This window comes from Polypterus senegalus, chromosome 17, assembly GCF_016835505.1.
Source record: "Polypterus senegalus isolate Bchr_013 chromosome 17, ASM1683550v1, whole genome shotgun sequence".
Classification (NCBI taxonomy): Eukaryota; Metazoa; Chordata; class Cladistia; order Polypteriformes; family Polypteridae; genus Polypterus; species Polypterus senegalus.
The window spans coordinates 92,844,023-92,861,980 of record NC_053170.1 but is presented as its reverse complement, the minus strand read 5'-3'; the positions used below and the strand labels follow the sequence as shown (position 1 = coordinate 92,861,980).

The window sequence follows — 17,958 nt, the reverse complement described above, 5'->3', positions numbered from 1 at the left end:
CATCTGCACTCCCAGGTATTTATAGGTCTGCACCCTCTGCACAGTCACCTCTGATGATCACGGGGTCCATGAGGGGCCTGGGTTTCCTAAAATCCACCACCAGCTCCTTGGTCTTGCTGGTGTTTAGTTTTAGGTGGTTTGAGTCGCACCATTTAACAAAGTCTTGATTAGCTTCCTGTACTCCTCCTCCCGCCCACTCCTGATGCAGCCCACGATAGCAGTGTCATCAGCGAACTTTTGCACGTGGCAGGACTCCGAGTTGTATTGGAAGTCTGATGTATATAGATTGAACAGGACCGGAGAAAGTCCAGTCCCCTGCGGTGCTCCTGTATTGCTGACCACAATGTCAGACCTGCAGTTCACGAGACGCACATACTGAGGTCTGTCTGTAAGATAGTCCACGATCCGTGCCACCAGGTGTGAGTCTACTCACATCTCAGTCAGCTTGTCCCTAAGGAGCAGAGGTTGGATGTTGTTGGAGGCACTAGAGAAGTCCTAAAACCTAATTCTTACAGCACCACTGCCTCTGTCTGGGTGGGAGAGGGATCGGTGTAGCATATAGATGATGGCATCCTCCACCCCCATCTTCTCCTGGTATGCGAACTGCAGAGAGTCGAGGGTGTGGCGGACCTGTGGCCTCAGGTGGTGAAACTATTTAGAATAGTTTGACCATTTTGTGGGCCATTATATTGTGACAGGTTAATTAAAATCAGATGCACTAAACTAATAAACAATATGCAATTAATTTCAGTGTATTTATAAAGCCGCGTCAGGGATGTGAATCTGAAAAAGAAAGGGTAACCACACAGGAACAGTAGCACTGCTTTGAGTCTTGGTGCTGCCAGTCTGCAAAACCGAGTGTAGAACTTGCGTATGACAGGGTATGAGGTACCGTGGAAATGTGTGTGGCTTTACGCCAAGTTTAGGTTTTATACATCACGACTTGAACGTGGAAACAGGCTTACGCAACATTTCTGTGCATATGCACCGTTTACACATGAGGCCCCAGGTCATCTAACGTCTGTCACGTGAATCCTTTGTCAGACACATTTCCTGTGCTCTCAGCTCTTATAAATTTTATCACAACAATAATTTTATACATTGTAGGTGACACACCAACGACAAAGCGAAGAAGAAAGAGCATGGACGAACATTTGAAAAATTCATTTTATTTATCAGAGAGAAAGAAACGATATTCACTCACGTTGCATTGTCACGATGTTAGTCCAAACACGGAATCAAAACTCAATGCGATCTTGAAGAAAAGTTAATTCCAAATATTGTTTTTACTAAAGTTTAAAAGTAAAAGTGAAAATAATGCATATGTAACAATTCCCATAAAAATAACAATCTCTTTAAATTGTATATCCAGTTAACCAAACCTGGGGGTGGGCGAGCGAAGCGAGCAGGGGCCAGAGCCCTCTAGTTATGAATAAGAAAGTTTTAAAACACCCAACTTGAGATATAAGGGCAAATGCTCCCTGTTATACTTCATTCGGACAACAGAATGCAGTTAGGGCACTATATAGTAGACAGATAGATGTGAAGTGGGGGCACTGTGGCTAAAGATCTGCACTGGAATCTGGAAGGTTGCCGGTTCAAATCTCGTTACTGTCCGAGACCCTCTATCAATGCCCTTAACCTGAAAATACCTCCAGAGGTGCTGTACAGTGGCTGAGCCCCAAAGGTCATCCCTTGGGAATTAATAAAGTATATAAAAAAATAAAAAAGGCACTATAAATAGATGTGAAGGACAATATATAACAGACAGAGACAGATACTGAACACTGGTAGAAATATAAGTGAGATTTGAGCTTTTGTTTTTTAATAAATTTAATACACCTTTCAGAAAACATGCTGTCACTTTGTCATTATGAGTTTTTGAGTGTAGATCCACAAGCAAAAATGGAAAATGTATCAATTTGAAATTACATCTACAAAACAGTAAAGTATGTAGGAAGTGAAGGGTGTCAATGTTTTCTACATCCACTGTATACAAGGTGTGACAAATGCATTCCTGGAGTGAACTTGTATTTAAAAAGTGAACATCTGTGCACTGGCAGCTGCTGTCACCTCTGCAGCTATGCATTCAGTTAGACAACGCCACCATTGCTGGAAATACCCTCTGGACCTCTGTTTCTGGAATACCCTTGAGTTCCTTTGTCACATTACGCTGTATGTAAGATATCTGAATATCTTCATCATTTCATGGCAGTTTTTATTTTTGGGTAAAGTCAGAATTCACAAGTCCTGCAAACAGGTTGGAGGAGCCAGTTTGGTAATGGATTTGTTACCAGAAAGTCACAGACCTTGTGTCCAACTTGGCTTAGCCCATTGCCATGATGGATGATCCACTTCTGGCATCGTTGTTCACATTTTCTCACCCTTTCTAGAACCTCTTATGCCACTCAAAGACACTCGACTTTTTCATAGCATCCCCACCATAGGCTACTTTCTACAACTCCAATGTTTTAGTAGCACACTGTAGCACAAGTCACTTCAAGGTTGTTCTGGTAATTAAACTGCCACACCTCGTGTAGTGTGACTTCAGAACAATTATTTTAAAGTAATCCATGACAGAGAGACATATGCTTGTGGCACTTTGTTATATTTGATGCTTGAAAGTGCCTTCTCATGTGTGTTTTATAGTGCCTTTTGAGGAGAGAAGACATTTTGTAAAAAGGAAACCACATTTGTGGACCGCTGAAAGCACCTGCAGCAGTCAGGCCTGCACAGTGTCCCAGAAGGGGTCTGGCCTTCAAAAATCTAAGGTTTTGACTCAACAAATAGTGTAATGCAGTATAATCGGCACAGTTTAGTGGGACGTCTACAGAGTACTATGAAATTCCCATTTGCATGCTTGACCAACACACAACAAGTGAAACCGGCCACTGGTTCCTAACAAAATACAACAACACTAAAGTAGCCCAGGCCAGGTAGCTCCTACAGCCCCCATAAACATGCAGGGGTCCAGTGGAAAAGGTGACAGGTAGAGAAAGGAAGAGGCAGTGCAGTACTCACCTGTAAGATCTTGCAATGCTCCGAGGTACACTGGTTGTTCTCACAGGGTTGGTACATTCCCAAGGTGACACAGTTCAGCAGGATAACCAGCATGCTCGCCCTTTCAAACCAGGTGGAGGGGCTCAGTTAAGGAATCTGACATACTCAGGGCTAAACAACATCTTTATATTTCAAACATGCACATCAATCCATAACTATAAGCAAGAATGAAAAGGAACTCCACGAGTACGGTGAGGGCACCTAAGCTACAGACTGCAGCTACTGTATACACTGACATCAGCGTTCTCATCATCTCTGCTTCGGATGGCATCAGGCCCTGTAATAAGAAAACAAAAAAAGCAAAAGACATCAATTGCTGAAATAATGGAATTAATTAGTATTAGAAGTAGCTGCTAATCAGTAGAAGACCACTACTCAGCAGAGTTGCATTAGCAGTGTCATCGTGGTCACACTATATATCTTCATGCCAAATAACAAAAGAATGTGTTGCAAAATTGAAAAGCTCTGCTTGTTCTGGATGAGCCACCAGAAAATATATCCATAATTATACACAATATATATACTCAACAAAAAAAGAAACGTCCCTTTTTCAGGACTGTGTATTTCAACAATAATGTTTTAAAAATCCAAATAACTTTACAGATCTTCATTGTAAAGGGTTTAAACAATGTTTTCCATGCATGTTCAATTAACCATAATCAATTCATTAACATGCACCTGTGGAATGGTCGTTAAGACCTTAACAGCTTACAGAAAGTAGGCATTTAAGGTCACAGTTCTAAAAACGCAGGACACTAAAGAGACTTGTCTACCGACTGTGAAAGATGCCCAGGGTCCCTGCTCATCTGCGTGAATGTGCATTAGGCATGCTGCAGGGAGGCATGAGGACTGCTGATGTGGCTAGGGCAATAAATTGCCATGTCTGCACTGTGAGACGCCTAAGACAGCGCTACAGGGAGACAGGAAGGACAGCTGATCATCCGCGCAGTGGAAGACCACATGTAACAACACCTGCACAGGATCGGTACATCCGAATATCACACCTGCGTGACAGGTACAGGATGGCCACAACAACTGCCCGAGTCACACCAGGAACACACAATCCCTCCATCAATGCTCAGACTGTCCGCAATAGGCTGAGAGAGGCTGGACTGAGGGCTTGTAGGCCTGTTGTAAGGCAGGTCCTTACCAGACATCACCAGCAACAACGCCGCCTATGGGCACAAACCCACCTTCGCTGGACCAGACAGGAGTGGCAAAAAGTGCTCTTCACTGATGAGTCACGGTTTTGTCTCACCAGGGGTGATGGACGGATTTGTGTTTATCGTCGAAGGAATTGAGCACGTCTGGGACCTGTTGGATCGCAGGGTGAGGGCTAGGGCTATTCCCCCCAGAAATGTCCAGGAACTTGCAGGTGCCTTGGTGGAAGAGTGGGGTAACATCTCACAGCAAGAACTGACAAATCTGGTCCAGTCCATGAGGAGGAGATGCACTGCAGTACTTCAAGCAGCTGGTGGCCACACCAGATACTGACTGGTACTTTTGATTTTGAGCCTCCCTTCATTCAGGGACACATTGTGAAACATTTTTAGTTTATGTCTTATGGTGTTGACTCTTTTAGTGTTCATACAAATATTTACACATTAAGTTTACTGAAAGTAAAAACAGTTGAAAGTCAGAGGACGTTTCTTTTTTTGCTGAGTATATATTGTAGCCATGTACATGAATGACAGCTCCAGTAGTCAGAAAAAGTTTGGGGTGCCAAACCTGGCTAAACCATTTATTGTCTGGAGACAGAGTAAAATAAAAAGACAATGCTCTTTGGTCTAAGTCCTGCTATGTGGAAAAAATCAGGCAAATGCTCAAGTAATTGGGTTCGATAGCCAAGACGTATTCGCTAGTGGAGCTCCGTCCGGCCGGTCACTTGAGCCAGTAAATGACGTCTCCTTCTGGGATGCCTGGCGATTTATGGGTGGCTTCTCAGCAATGTGGAGAAAGAAGGAGATGACAGTGTTAGCAGCAGTGCTAACGTTTCTTCTTATATAATACGCTACCGTGGCTGTCCGTTTGTCTGTCCAGGATTTTAAATCACCTGTAGCTCGCAAACCGTTTGAACGATTACTACGTGATATCTACTATCCGATTTCGGGGTGATGATTTTTATTACAATTTTAATTTTATTTTACTGTAGAATCAACTTTCGGCAGCGGCCAGCAGGGTGGCCGTGCGGTGCATGCGTACTGCCGCCGTTCTCATCCCTACTACCTTCACCATCACTTCCCCTACCTCTTCATATTTTAAATCATTCTTCAGGCAGATTGAAGACTTAAGTGCCAGCTTAAGTGAAAAATTAAGTCAAACTTACTAAGTAATTGCAACACAAACACTGACTTAATCAGTTTTAATGAGAAAAGATGCAGATGGAAGAAGAGAAGAAGCGGGCCGCTAGAGTGGAGAAAAGAAGAGCTGCTCAGGAAGGAGCAAGTGCATCAACCTCTGAGCAAACCAATAGTAAATGTACAGAAAATTATAAACCAAGTGTATTCACTGCACTCCATTGTGCAGTATGCCATTACTGGTTATTATATAATAGCTGTCCCCCATGGCTCCTCCCACATAGTAGTGAAACAGGACAAACTTTAAAAATCAATAAATAAATAAAAGTAATTCTGGCCAAGTGGAAGGTATAGTTGGCACTATATCCGGTTGTGTTCAGGTCTGACGGGAGAGTGTCCCCCGCGTAGGGAGAAAAGCACATGGCCATGATATCTCTGCCAATCAGCAGCTACCCCCTAAAGCACACGTGGCTCTGATCTCTCTCTCAAAAATGTGAAACGTTACTCCTTAACAATCTAGAGATGATAATGTCTGTTGAACAAACAGGTATCGCTAGCTAAGTGGAGGCAGGGTTTGCTCCAACACATGACGTGAGGCAGACCCACTTGAACGGAGGCTGGCACATGACTGAGGAGGGCCCCGGCCCCCTCTGCTCGGCCTGCAGCGACTCTCTCAGATTCGCACAAATAAATTGGTACCGCAAGCAAACTATGATTCATAGCGCAATGAGAGAAGTCACAAAATCAACCAGAATGTTCAAGCAAATGATAGAAAAAAACCCAATCTAAATCCGTTAAGTAGTTCTCTAATGAAAAGCGGACAGACAGACAGACAGACATTAGATTATATATAGATGTACCTTGACTGAGCTTGTGAGGAGGTCCTCTGATGCACATGCACACGCGTGCACACATAAATATATATATATACACATATACACACACACACACACATATGCATAAAACCATTTAAAAATGTTCATGTTTTTAATAGAAACTGATACTTTATTATCAAAGTAACATTAAGTTGACATTACAAGTGTTATTATTGGTGATCAATGCTTGAAATGACGGATTTTTATTTTATTATTTGCATGTGACTGCAAAGCTTCTTTTTCATCAGACGTTCTTTTAGCGTTAAAAAGGTAAAATTCCCTTAGCTCCACCTTAATTAGCCAGGTTTAAATTGTAATTGGTTATTAGAGAAACCTTTGTGATGCTGTTAGCACAGCTGAAACCTGTTATTCTGTCCTATAAGGCCACTAAATTATCTTCCCCTGGCATTCCTAACGTTCACAAATGGCCACACAGCTCTCTCAACAAACAGAGTAATTGTGATTTTGTGAAATGAAGGTTGCTCCACGTGACAGATTGCTAAGAAATGGACTGTATTTCTTAAAGTATGTCCACAATTCTGTTGAGGAAAGAGGACCAACTGGATCTGACCAGGATAGAAAAGAAGCAGAAGTCCCAGATGCACAAATGCACAAGAGGATAAGGACTTGAGAGTGTGTCGCTTGAGAAACAAACATCCTACATGTCCTCAGTTGGCTGCTACCCTAAATGCACGTCAAACACCAACAACGTATGCAACAGAGAAAAGAAGAGACTAAAATGTGTAAATGAACGGACACATTGGGTAATGGATTTCTTGGTGATGCTAGACTTTTGCCCATTGTAATGTCTTCTGTTTATTTGCCAGTTTCACATACAGATTTTTCTTTGAAACTCTGCATCTGAGGCCAGCATCTTTTCAGCAGGGTCCAGTCCTATGGCTACTTTTGGCGCTTTTCCACTGCATAGTACGGCACGACACGGTTCAGTTCAGCTCACTTTTGGGGGGTTTTCCACTGGGAACAGTACCTGGTACCTGGTCCTTTTTTTAGTACCACCTCAGCCGAGGTTCCAAGCGTGCCGAACCGTTACCAAAACGTGATGTGTAAACTCTGCTGGTCACTGATTGGCCGGAAAAAATCTTCATTACTGCGTCACTGAACTTACGACACGAGACACAACAGACCCGCTAGATTTTTAGCACAGCCAGCGAAGGTTTGGACGCACCATTTTGTTTTAACCAAAAATGGCTGTTTCGTGGTCTATTGAGGAAGTACAGACGTTCCTCTTGTTGGTAGCCGAGGAGCGGATCCAGCGAGAGCTGGATGGGGTGACGCGGCGCAACTATAACGACACGTGAATAATCTCATCCACTCTAAAGCGGTACTAAACTGCAGTCGAAACGCAAACCGAGCCGAACCAAGGTGAGCTGTACTGAACCGTGCTGTGCCGTACTATGCAGTGGAAAAGCGCCTATACAGGCTGGAGATGATCGCCACTCCATGTTTATTTTTTACATGTTGAGAGAACAAGAAATGTAAATAATTTAAATAAAGTGTTCCTCTAGTCCAGTGTTTCCCAAACTCGGTCCTGTGGCCCCCCTGTGACTGCAGGTTTTTGTTCCCACCAGCTTCTGTTTTTAATTGAACTCCTGGACTAATTAAGTGATGTGTTATTTCCCAAGTTCTGTGTTTAAGGAACAATATAGAAATTAGAAAACTAAGTTTGCTAAAAAATATATATATATTAAAATGTACCAAGCAGTTATATAGGAATAATATATTTTTTTCTTTTTAACAGTATTTTTATCTTGATTTTCATTCTACTTTTCTAGGTGTTCTAACTGTTTAATTAATCCATTATTTACTAATTAGGGGGTCTGACGCTAAAGTAGCTGCAGCCTTTGATTATTCCGTGTTGTTTGCCTGGGTGTCTGCTCTGCTCGTTTTAAATTGTCATTAATAAGATACAACGAAGGGGAAAAACTTCACAGAGAAAGGGCAAAGTAGAATGAAATCATCAAAAGAGAGGTAAGCATTTAAATCAATAGCAAAAGCAAAAATATTTCTAAATGTCTTATAAATGTAAAAATCTCGCTGCTATGCTTTACTGAATGTCAAATAAAAGAAAGAAAAAAAAACAGCTAATTAAATGAGCTCAGGACTATCAGGTGTTGTCACTGATTAGGATGCTGGTGGGAACAAAAACCTGCAGCCACAGGGGGCCCACAGGAACGAATTTGGGAAACACTGGACTAGTAACATCTCAGTGGTCAGCTCAACTCAACAAAGGAAAACTGACACTTCGGCTCGACTTCTGTCTACAAGTACAGTATTTGATAAAAACAAAATGAGAGAGCTGCTATTTAACTTATTACATAGATACAGTGTGAGCCTGTCAATGGAATACTACAGTATGAACGCTCCTTGATGTTAGCAAAGCCGTTGTTTGCTGTAAAGGGGATGAAGAATCTATTGAACACTGTCATTGTTTATTTGTTACCTTTTTTGGATTAGATGTTTTTTGGGACATTTTTATTTGATATGAAAAGCGTCTGCTGTCATCATCACATCTGCTTGCCTGTCTGCATGAAACAACGACTCCCAATAGACTGATTTTGCAGAAATTTGGTACACTTATTCTTCAAAGAAACTTGTCGAGAAAGTTCAGTTTTTTCCTTAGAAATCTTAAACAGAGTGCACTGTACACATTTCTGAAATATGAAAACCTCCTATTGTGAAGTACTGGTGAATTACTAAACTTGTCTTAACTTAAAACAGAGCACTGTTCTCTGCAGTGCAACTTCAATGATTGATAAGTTTATACCTTGAGAGAGGTTGTGTCGATTTTGAGTTTGTTCCTCTTGTATGTCATATGACAGCTGAACAGTGAAACACCAACAGAAGTGGCTGCAGCTGCTTGAGCAAACCTCGGCCACATCAGCTCACTTCTCCTTCTACTGGTAATCCCTCCAGGGAAGTTACATGATTTTTTAGACTGTAAAAGTCAAAAAGGAAAGCTTTGAGCACAGTGAATAAACACACACACACACTTACTAACCTCTCCATCATGCACTTTTTCAAAAATTGTTATGTGCATGAAATTTAAACTGCAGTGCGCCGAAGACCTTCTGTAATCGACAGCTAACAACAGTACATCAGTTGATGAAATTGTTGACATCTCTTCTGCTTGATTTGTGTCTCAGAAAGCTGTCTGAGTCCTGAGAAGCCCACCTTGGCTGTGTGCCCAAACACATGATATTTAAAAACATGGCCTTTACAGAAGAGCGGCATGGTGGCAGAGTGGTAGCGCTGCTGCCTCGCAGTTAGGAGACCCGGATCGCTTCCCAGGTCCTCCCTGTGTGAAGTGTGCATGTTCTCCCCGTGTCTGCGTGGGTTTCCTCCCACAGTCCAAAGACATGCAGGTTAGGTGCACTGGTGATCCTAAATTGTCCCTGGTGTGTGTGCTTGATGTGTGTGTGTGCGCCCTCTGGTGGGTTGGCGCCCTGCCCAGGGTTTGTTTCCTGCCTTGCACCCTGTGTTGGCTGGGATTGGCTCCAGCAGACCCCCGTGACCCTGTGTTAAGATATAGCAGGTTGGATAAGGACTGACTGACCTTCACTACAGTTTACTACTATATGGCATTACGTCCTGTTCTCACCGTTATTTCTGAGTATGACGTGATACTATTTGATAAACAAAAGTGGACATTTCTGTCTCTTTGATGAAGTAAATACAAAAACTAAAAAAGCCCCAACTTTCACAAGTCTTATGCCATGAAGGCATTTTTGTAACTTCTTTGGACTTGAAGAAACGAATTAGTAAAAAAAAAAAAAAACTAAGAAATTATATATAATTGCATTTTTGATAACCCTTCATTTAGACCAAATAAACACTTTCTAACTAATTTAATTATAAAGGTAGCTACATTTTATATACATACAGATGAAATTTTTTAGACGGTTACCTTCTTATTTATCACTTTATTAAATTATACAACTACACTGACAAAATTACAATCTCAATGAAAAAAATGAAGCAAATCTATTGCTCTATTAATTCTTCTCAAGTTCATATCATTTTATTATTATGGGTGTTTTGGTTTCTTTATGTCTCCTTTTTTTTACTTTTCATCTTATCTTTTAAAAATGAAAATACTTCTAGACTCCATTTCAGTTGTATCTGTTTACATAAATACAGTACATGCCGTGAAATCAGAAAATATTCCATCCCCTTCATTTTATTCTATCATCACTTAATTTTGAGTGGGAAATTCTCCACTTTTGCCCAAATTGCTGGCAGTACCGCGACATGCTGTCATGCCAGGGCAAGAGATGGAATATCACAGGTGAGTCATACTCAGTGCCCACAGAGCCCAGGGTGTAGTCCTCCCTCCATGCATGCATCATTCACCCCCGAATTACAAAAATGGCGCCCCTTAGTGCCCACAGTGTGCGTTCAGCATTGTTAGACTTCAAGGCCCTTAGGATGAGGGTGGTCCCAGTGCCCGGACCACGCTCCCCTTGAGTTACCAAAACGGTGTCCCTTGATGTCTGTTGCATGGTCCTAGAAACTATTGAAATCGTCAGAAAAAAATTGAAACGTAGAGATGTCAGGTAATTGAAAGAAACTCCTCTGGCTGTCTCTCTCCTAGGAGGATTTGTTTTGCTGGTGTGCTCGCCTCACTTGTGCATTAGTGACAGGAGGAAAAGTAAAAGGGATACCGTTTTGCCAATGTTAGCGGCCAAGTGACTGTCTTTCTTTGGAGGTTTCATTTTTCTGACGTGCTGTGGCCTCGCTTGTGTTACCAGCGACTAAGTGAGTTTTCTGTTTCCTCAGAGGTGGAGCTCTTACCTCGCCTCCGCCTCTCACTTCTGGGCCAGACAGACACACACACTTCCACGCTTAGACGTTTACATATATATATATATATATATATATATATATATATATATATATATATATATATATATATATATATATATATATATATATATATATATATATATATATATATATATATATATATATATATATATATATATATACAGGTATATATATATATATATTTGTATAATTAAAAGACTAAACAAACAAACAAAGTAATGAAAGGTGTCTAAAGAAGAAAAAATGGTCATTGTCATGACAAGAATCCTCCTGTGTCTCAAGACTGTCATTTCACCTCCTGTCCTCTTTATGACTAACATAAATTATAAATGGGCCTCCACTACCCACTTGAAAACATCACTCGTATTCCTGTGAATACTTCCCGTCTTTCAAGGCCACTCTCAGTGTTCCTCCCAAGCCTTTCCTTGGTCTCCCTGTCTGTCAACCTCTCTTGTCCAGCACTTCCAGTCTTGATCTCACACACACACACACACAGACCATAGCATTTTATTATATAGTAGATAGACAGACATAAATAAGATTAGCATATATGCATTGCATATATAGTTTATGTTACATACATTATATTATTTTTTTGAGTTGTGTTTTTGACAGCCCACTTGAGGAGACATGCAGAAGAATGTCCTTGTACTGGGTACATCTGACCATGAACTTGACGTGACTTATTTATGAATCTGAATAGTCTGGACAAGCTGATGTGGCCGTCTCTCATTCACCACTGATGCCTTCTGTGAACTTTATGTGCTTTTTCTCTTTAAGTTTGACCACTAGGGGGCACAAGAGGTTATTGACCACTCAGATGTTTCGACTGGATAGATTCCACACCAACTCGATTCCTGCTTGATTTACTGTATATGAGATTCTGGACTTACCTAAATGAGCTGCGCTGTAAATGGGGAGTGATGCTTTCATTCAGGTCCTTCAGATTTGCCAGCAGGGAATGCTATAAGCTATCGAGCACACAAAAATGAACACTGGATACCCAGAACAACAGTGTGACTTTGGCCAGGGCTTGCTAGGGAGGGTCACTACTGACTCAACTGGACATCCTGACTGGTGTTACTATAATGTCCAGGTTCTCTTTGCCACTACTGACCAGTCAATGCAAGGAGATTCTAGTGAATGAAGGACATTCTAGATTTCTGTTGTCTCTATCAATGTCTGCTCAAACACCCTGACAGAAAAAGAAAAAGACCAAGGAAACAATAGAAATGCATTTTGTTTTGGACGGCAAGAAGTGTGTGAGTCATTCTCAAAATGGCTTGTTAAAAGAAATCAAGAAGCCAAGTTCTGAACGGACACTGTGGCACCCAAACTGAACAGCTTCCAGGTCTCACTGTTGCCAGCAGAGATCACTTGGCTGGCAGCCTCCATGCTTGTTGGTCACCTGCTGCCTGTGCCAAGAGTGACGGCGGTCAATAAATATCTGCTTACCGTGCAGCTGACCGGCGCTGCAGAGTCCAAAGTTAATGGAGTGGTATGTTAATGAGCCTCATAATTTGCATAACTGTAGCGCCTTGCCAGAAATGTCAGACTTTAAGTGGCTACCGCTGGGCATTTTAAAACTACAACCAAGGGAAAATTTTCCTTCTTGTTGCATTATTTTTTATTTAGCTTTCTTGTATTTATTACTCATTTTTACTTATTCTTATGATAACCCTACTTGGTCGAATTCGAATTAATAAGAAAATAAGCCATACACAGAAAGATAAAACAAATCAAATAACACAACAGTAGACCAAAGTCACTGTTGATAGAACAAAGCAAAGGAATTGTCACCAAGAAAGCTACACTAAGAAACGCACATTCTGCGGTACATCTTTTCAGAATCTACAACTTTGGATGCCGGTGACGTCATAGGCTGCCTTCTTTTGGCCGATTTTTATATTACCCTGCAGCAACCACACCACAAAATGATGGCAACCCATATAAAACAAAATGGTGTTGGAAAGAGATGCCAAATATTATTACCTACAGGAGAGTAAAAATGAAATCACAATCACATTCTAGCCACATTCAGCCTGCCAGTTGGGTAGGGGATAAGCTACCTGGGGTGAGACCACATCCAGAGCTCAGGCCCAAACTTAGGGAAGGACTGTCCTTTCTGTGACTTTTATTGAGGATACAAGCGCAGAATTACAATGCCCAGTGCTGCTGGGACCTGACCTGAATTAGGGTGGTTGGAAAATGTTATGTTAAAAGCAGAAAGGTGATTTCCTACAGTCTTCTTTCTGCCTCTTCAATTGATTTACTGCTGGTTTCATGTTAAGGATCACAACGCCCCTTCTCTTCGATGTCTGCATTTCACCTTTGTGATTTCGCAGCAGTCCATCAACGGAGAGGAAGCAGGTGGGGAGACAGATTGATTTGAACGAAGTTCATTTTTTTGCTGGAAGATAAGTAGATCAAAAAAAAAAATTCAGGAAAATGAAATTTTGATGTCAAGGATGACATGTAGTCGTGCATCTAATGGCAAGAAATGCATATGCAGATGTATGCAAATGGAAGCTGATTGGCAGGTGCCTGGAGAAGTGGAGCAGAGCCCAAATGAATATTTAAAAAATAAATAAACCATAATGAACAGCGAAAGAAGAGACAGGCTCCCGTGAAGCGATGAATGTGTAGAAGCGAGAACATGGGGCTGCCTTCAGCAGTCTGCCTGTCTGCTCCAAATGCCACTGCGGAGATGTGAGGTCTTCACGCTTTTCTGTGCATCTTTGAAGTGTGGGGAGTTGAGGGTTCATCAACGTTATCTCTTTTATAGTGCCTTTCAGGGCCAGCACCAGAGTGGGTAAAGCCAGAAAGCACTACTTGTTTACACAAAGAGCTGTGGGACTTTTGGAACAACCTACCGAGCCATGGAGTTGCAGCAGCAACATTAACAATCTCTCTTTTTTGCATCTTTTATTGAATTTATTAAAAGCATATAACATTCCATACAATCAAGTCAAACTTAACAAAACTAAACTCAAATCAACTTCCACCCATGAGAAAGAGAGGAAGGCCAACAGTCCAAGTCATGTCCTAGTGAGCTGAATGACTTCCGGCCTGTCGCCCTGATGTCACATGTGATGAAGACCATGGAGCGGCTGCTGCTTCATCACCTGAGGACACAGGTCCGCCACACCCTCGACCATCTGCAGTTCGCATACCAGGAGAAGGTGGGAGCGGAGGATGCCATCATCTATATGCTACACCAATCCCTCTCCCACTTGGACAGAGGCAGTGGTGCTGTAAAGATTATGTTTCTGGACTTCTCTAGCGCCTTCAGCACCATCCAACCTCTGCTCCTTAGAGACAAGCTGACTGAGATGGGAGTAGATTCACACCTGGTGGCACGGATTGTGGACTATCTTACAGACAGACCTCAATATGTGCGTCTCGGGAACTGCAGGTCTGACATTGTGGTCAGCAACACCGGAGCGCCAAAGGGGACTGGACTTTCTCCGGTCCTGTTCAGCCAACATACATCAGACTTCCAATATGACTCGGAGTCCTGCCACGTGCAAAAGTTCGCTGACGACACTGCTATCGTGGGCTGCATCAGGAGTGGGCAGGAGGAGGAGTATAGGAACCTAATCAAGGACTTTGTTAAATGGTGCGACTCAAACCACCTACAACTGAACACCAGCAAAACCAAGGAGCTGGTGGTGGATTTTAGGAGGACCAGGCCCCTCATGGACCCTGTGATCATCAGAGGTGACTGTGCAGAGGGTACAAACCAATAAATACCTGGGAGTGCAGCTGGATGACAAATTGGACTGGACTGATGCTCTGTGTAAGAGAGAAAATTGACGACTATACTTTCTTAGAAGGTTGGCGTCCTTCAACATCTGTAATAAGATGCTGCAGATGTTCTATCAGACGGTTGTGGCGAGTGCCCTCTTCTACGTGGTGGTGTGCTGGGGAGGCAGCATAAAGAAGAGGGACGCCTCACGCCTGGACAAACTGGTGAGGAAGGCAGACTCTATTGTAGGCACAGAGCTGGACAGTTTGACATCCGTGGAAGAGCGACGGGCGCTGAGCAGACTCCTGTCAATAATGGAGAATCCACTGAACAGGATCATCTCCAGACAGAGGAGCAGCTTCAGTGACAGACTGCTGTCACCATCCTGCTCCACTGACAGATTGAGGAGACCCCACACTATGTGACTCTTCAATTCCACCCGGGGGGTAAACGTTAACATGATACAAAGTTATTGTCTGTTTTACCTTCATTGTTATCGCTCTTTAATGTAATATTGTTTTTTATCAGTATGCTGCTGCTGGAGTATGGGAATTTCCCCTTGGGATTAATAAAGTATCTATCTATCTAAATTACTGAGAGTTGTAAAGAGAGAAAGGAGTCTTTCACCCCAATATAAATGCTTATTCTCAATTATTATTATTAATTATTGATGAGATCCTGCCAGGTTTTAAAAAAGTTTTGCACAGATCCTCTAAGTGAGAATTAGATTTTTTCCAATTTTGAATAGTACAGAAGGCGGCACGGTGGCGAAGTGGGTAGCGCTTCTGCCTCGCAGTTAGGAGACCTGGGTTTGCTTCCCAGGTGCTCCCTCCGTGGAGTTTGCATGTTCTCCCCGTGTTTGTGTGGGTTTCCTCCCACAGTCCAAAGACATGCAGGTTAGGTTCATTGGCGATCCTAAAATTGTCCCTAGTGTGGGTATGTTTGTGTGTGTGCGCCCTGCGGTGGGCTGGTGCCTCACCCGGGGTTTGTTTCCTGCCTTGTGCCCTGTGTTGGCTGGGACTGGCTCCCCGTGACCCTCTAGTTACGATATAGCGGGTTGGATAATGGATGGATGAATAGTATAGAACTTCATTTACTCGGCGACTTAAAAGAGGAGAGTTAGGATTCTTCCATCCGAGCAAGACAAGTATACGTGCTAATAGGGAAGCAAAGGCCATTACAGTTTGTTTGTCCCCCTCTGTGAACCCACCAAATACAGCTGTTAATGGATTAGCAGGGATTGTGACACCAAGGCTGTCTGATAGACATTTAGTTCAGAATGATGTTAAGTTGGTACAACAAGCCCAAAACATGTGGGTGAGTGAGGCTGGAGCTCGATTGCAACATTGGCAGATTGGATCTCGCCTTGGAAACTTTTTGGACAATTTTAAATAAGACACATGTACTCGATAAAAGAGTTTTAGTTGAGTAATTGAATGTTTTGCACATATGGCGCTCGAGTGAATTCTGTACGTGGCTGCCTTCCACCCTGTTTCTGAAATGTTGAGTAAGAGATCCTTTTCCCACTGTACAACCTTAACAATCTTTAAGAAGGATCTGGAAGAGATACGAGGAGAGCTGAGCTATTAGCTAAAGAAACAAGCAACAAATGGACTGAAAGGTGTCCTCTCATTCATCAAATTGTTTATGTTCTGTCATATTCTTACAGTTTCTATTCTTTAATTGGCAGACACCTTTGCTCAATGTGACCTACAGTTGCAAACTATTATATAAGGGATGAGTGAGACCCCTGGGTGGGGGTTTCTCATGGGACTCATGTATCTGCGGTGTATGCGGTGGTGGCAGGCAGTAGAGGTGAGCTGTGGACTGTGTGTACGAGACGAACTACAGATTTGAGAGACAAGGGAATCAGAAGATGGCATAGAGAAGTCAGAAAACACACAAGGCTCGTAACTGGGAAGTATGGCGAGTCGCATGAACATTTTAGAGACACGTCAAAAGAAAATGCAGTCCTCTTTTTGCGGTATCTAAAACTCGTTTCCAGACGTCTCAGCATGTGTCCCTTTACATTTGAAGACATCTGCAATACACTTGGTGTTATCGTAAACTGACCTTGCATTTATTTTAAGATATCGGAAATGTGCATTTGTGGTGCTAATTTGGGCATCTCACACTAATTTATTTATTTATTCAGTTCATGTTATTTCAAGTTAATGATTTTTGGTGGTTTATTTTTTTTATTTTGACTTCAATTGGACTCACTGCAGTTTGCCTATCAGACAAAGTCTGGAGTGGAGGATGCAATTATCCATCTTCTCCATAAAGCTGGACAAAGTTGGCCACACTGTGAGAATGATGGTTTCTGATTTCTCCAGGGCCTTCAGTACCCTCCGGCCATCCCTATTAAGGGGTGTGTAGATGGATGTGCCTGTGGTGTCCTGGGCAATGAACTGTTTATGAGACTCGAGGTCTCTGTGAGCAACGCTGGAGCACCAGCAGGAACAGACTTGTCTCCTTTGCTCTTCACTCTGCACACCTCAGTCTATAAATATGACATCAGCTCATGTCACCTGCTGAAGTTCTCAGAGGATTCCACACTTATGGGGTGTACTGGCAAGATGAAGGAGACAGAGGAGAGGAGTCAGGTGGAGAATTTGGGAGGACTGTTAACATCTGCAGAACCAAGGAACTGCTTATTGACTTGAGGAGCCTCAATGCCTGGTCACAATTCAGGGAGCGGGTGGTGCACTTCTACTGGTACTTGGGGGTTCACATCTATGATAAGTTGGACTGGTCTTGTAACACAGAGAAGCTATAGAAGAAATTGCTATGCCATGCAGAGTGTGCCACTGTTATGTGTATGGCAGTTGGCGGCGTTACAAGAGTCTAATTATAGTGTCTTTCCTCTGAGTTTTTGTCTGGCTCCACTATTTTGGCTCTTCACGTGCCAGTCAGACCCTTCCTTCTATTTATATGTCTCTGCCAACCTACATTCCTGCCAGTAGGTGGCCTTTGTTTCTGCCATGCAAAAGGCTGGCATCCTTTACCGTGTCCAGCTTTGCCTTGTGCGCACAAGTTGGCAGTAAACAGGTTCCAGAGAATCGCTGGATAAAAATGTTCTTTTTTAGTTTCCCATCATCTGTTCAGCCTGCTGTGCCAAATTCAAAGGACG

At 42.5% G+C, this 17,958-nt stretch overlaps 1 protein-coding gene across 1 annotated transcript in view; it reads right to left on the bottom strand.

Moving 5' to 3' along the window:
- Positions 1-17,958, bottom strand: part of cacna1g (calcium channel, voltage-dependent, T type, alpha 1G subunit) — a 435,684-nt gene that overhangs the window by 230,271 nt on the left and 187,455 nt on the right. Inside the window, exon 3 of the mRNA XM_039739383.1 lies at positions 3,022-3,133. Within this exon, the coding sequence (XP_039595317.1) occupies positions 3,022-3,133 (112 nt within the window). The remainder of the gene's footprint in view (positions 1-3,021; positions 3,134-17,958) is intronic.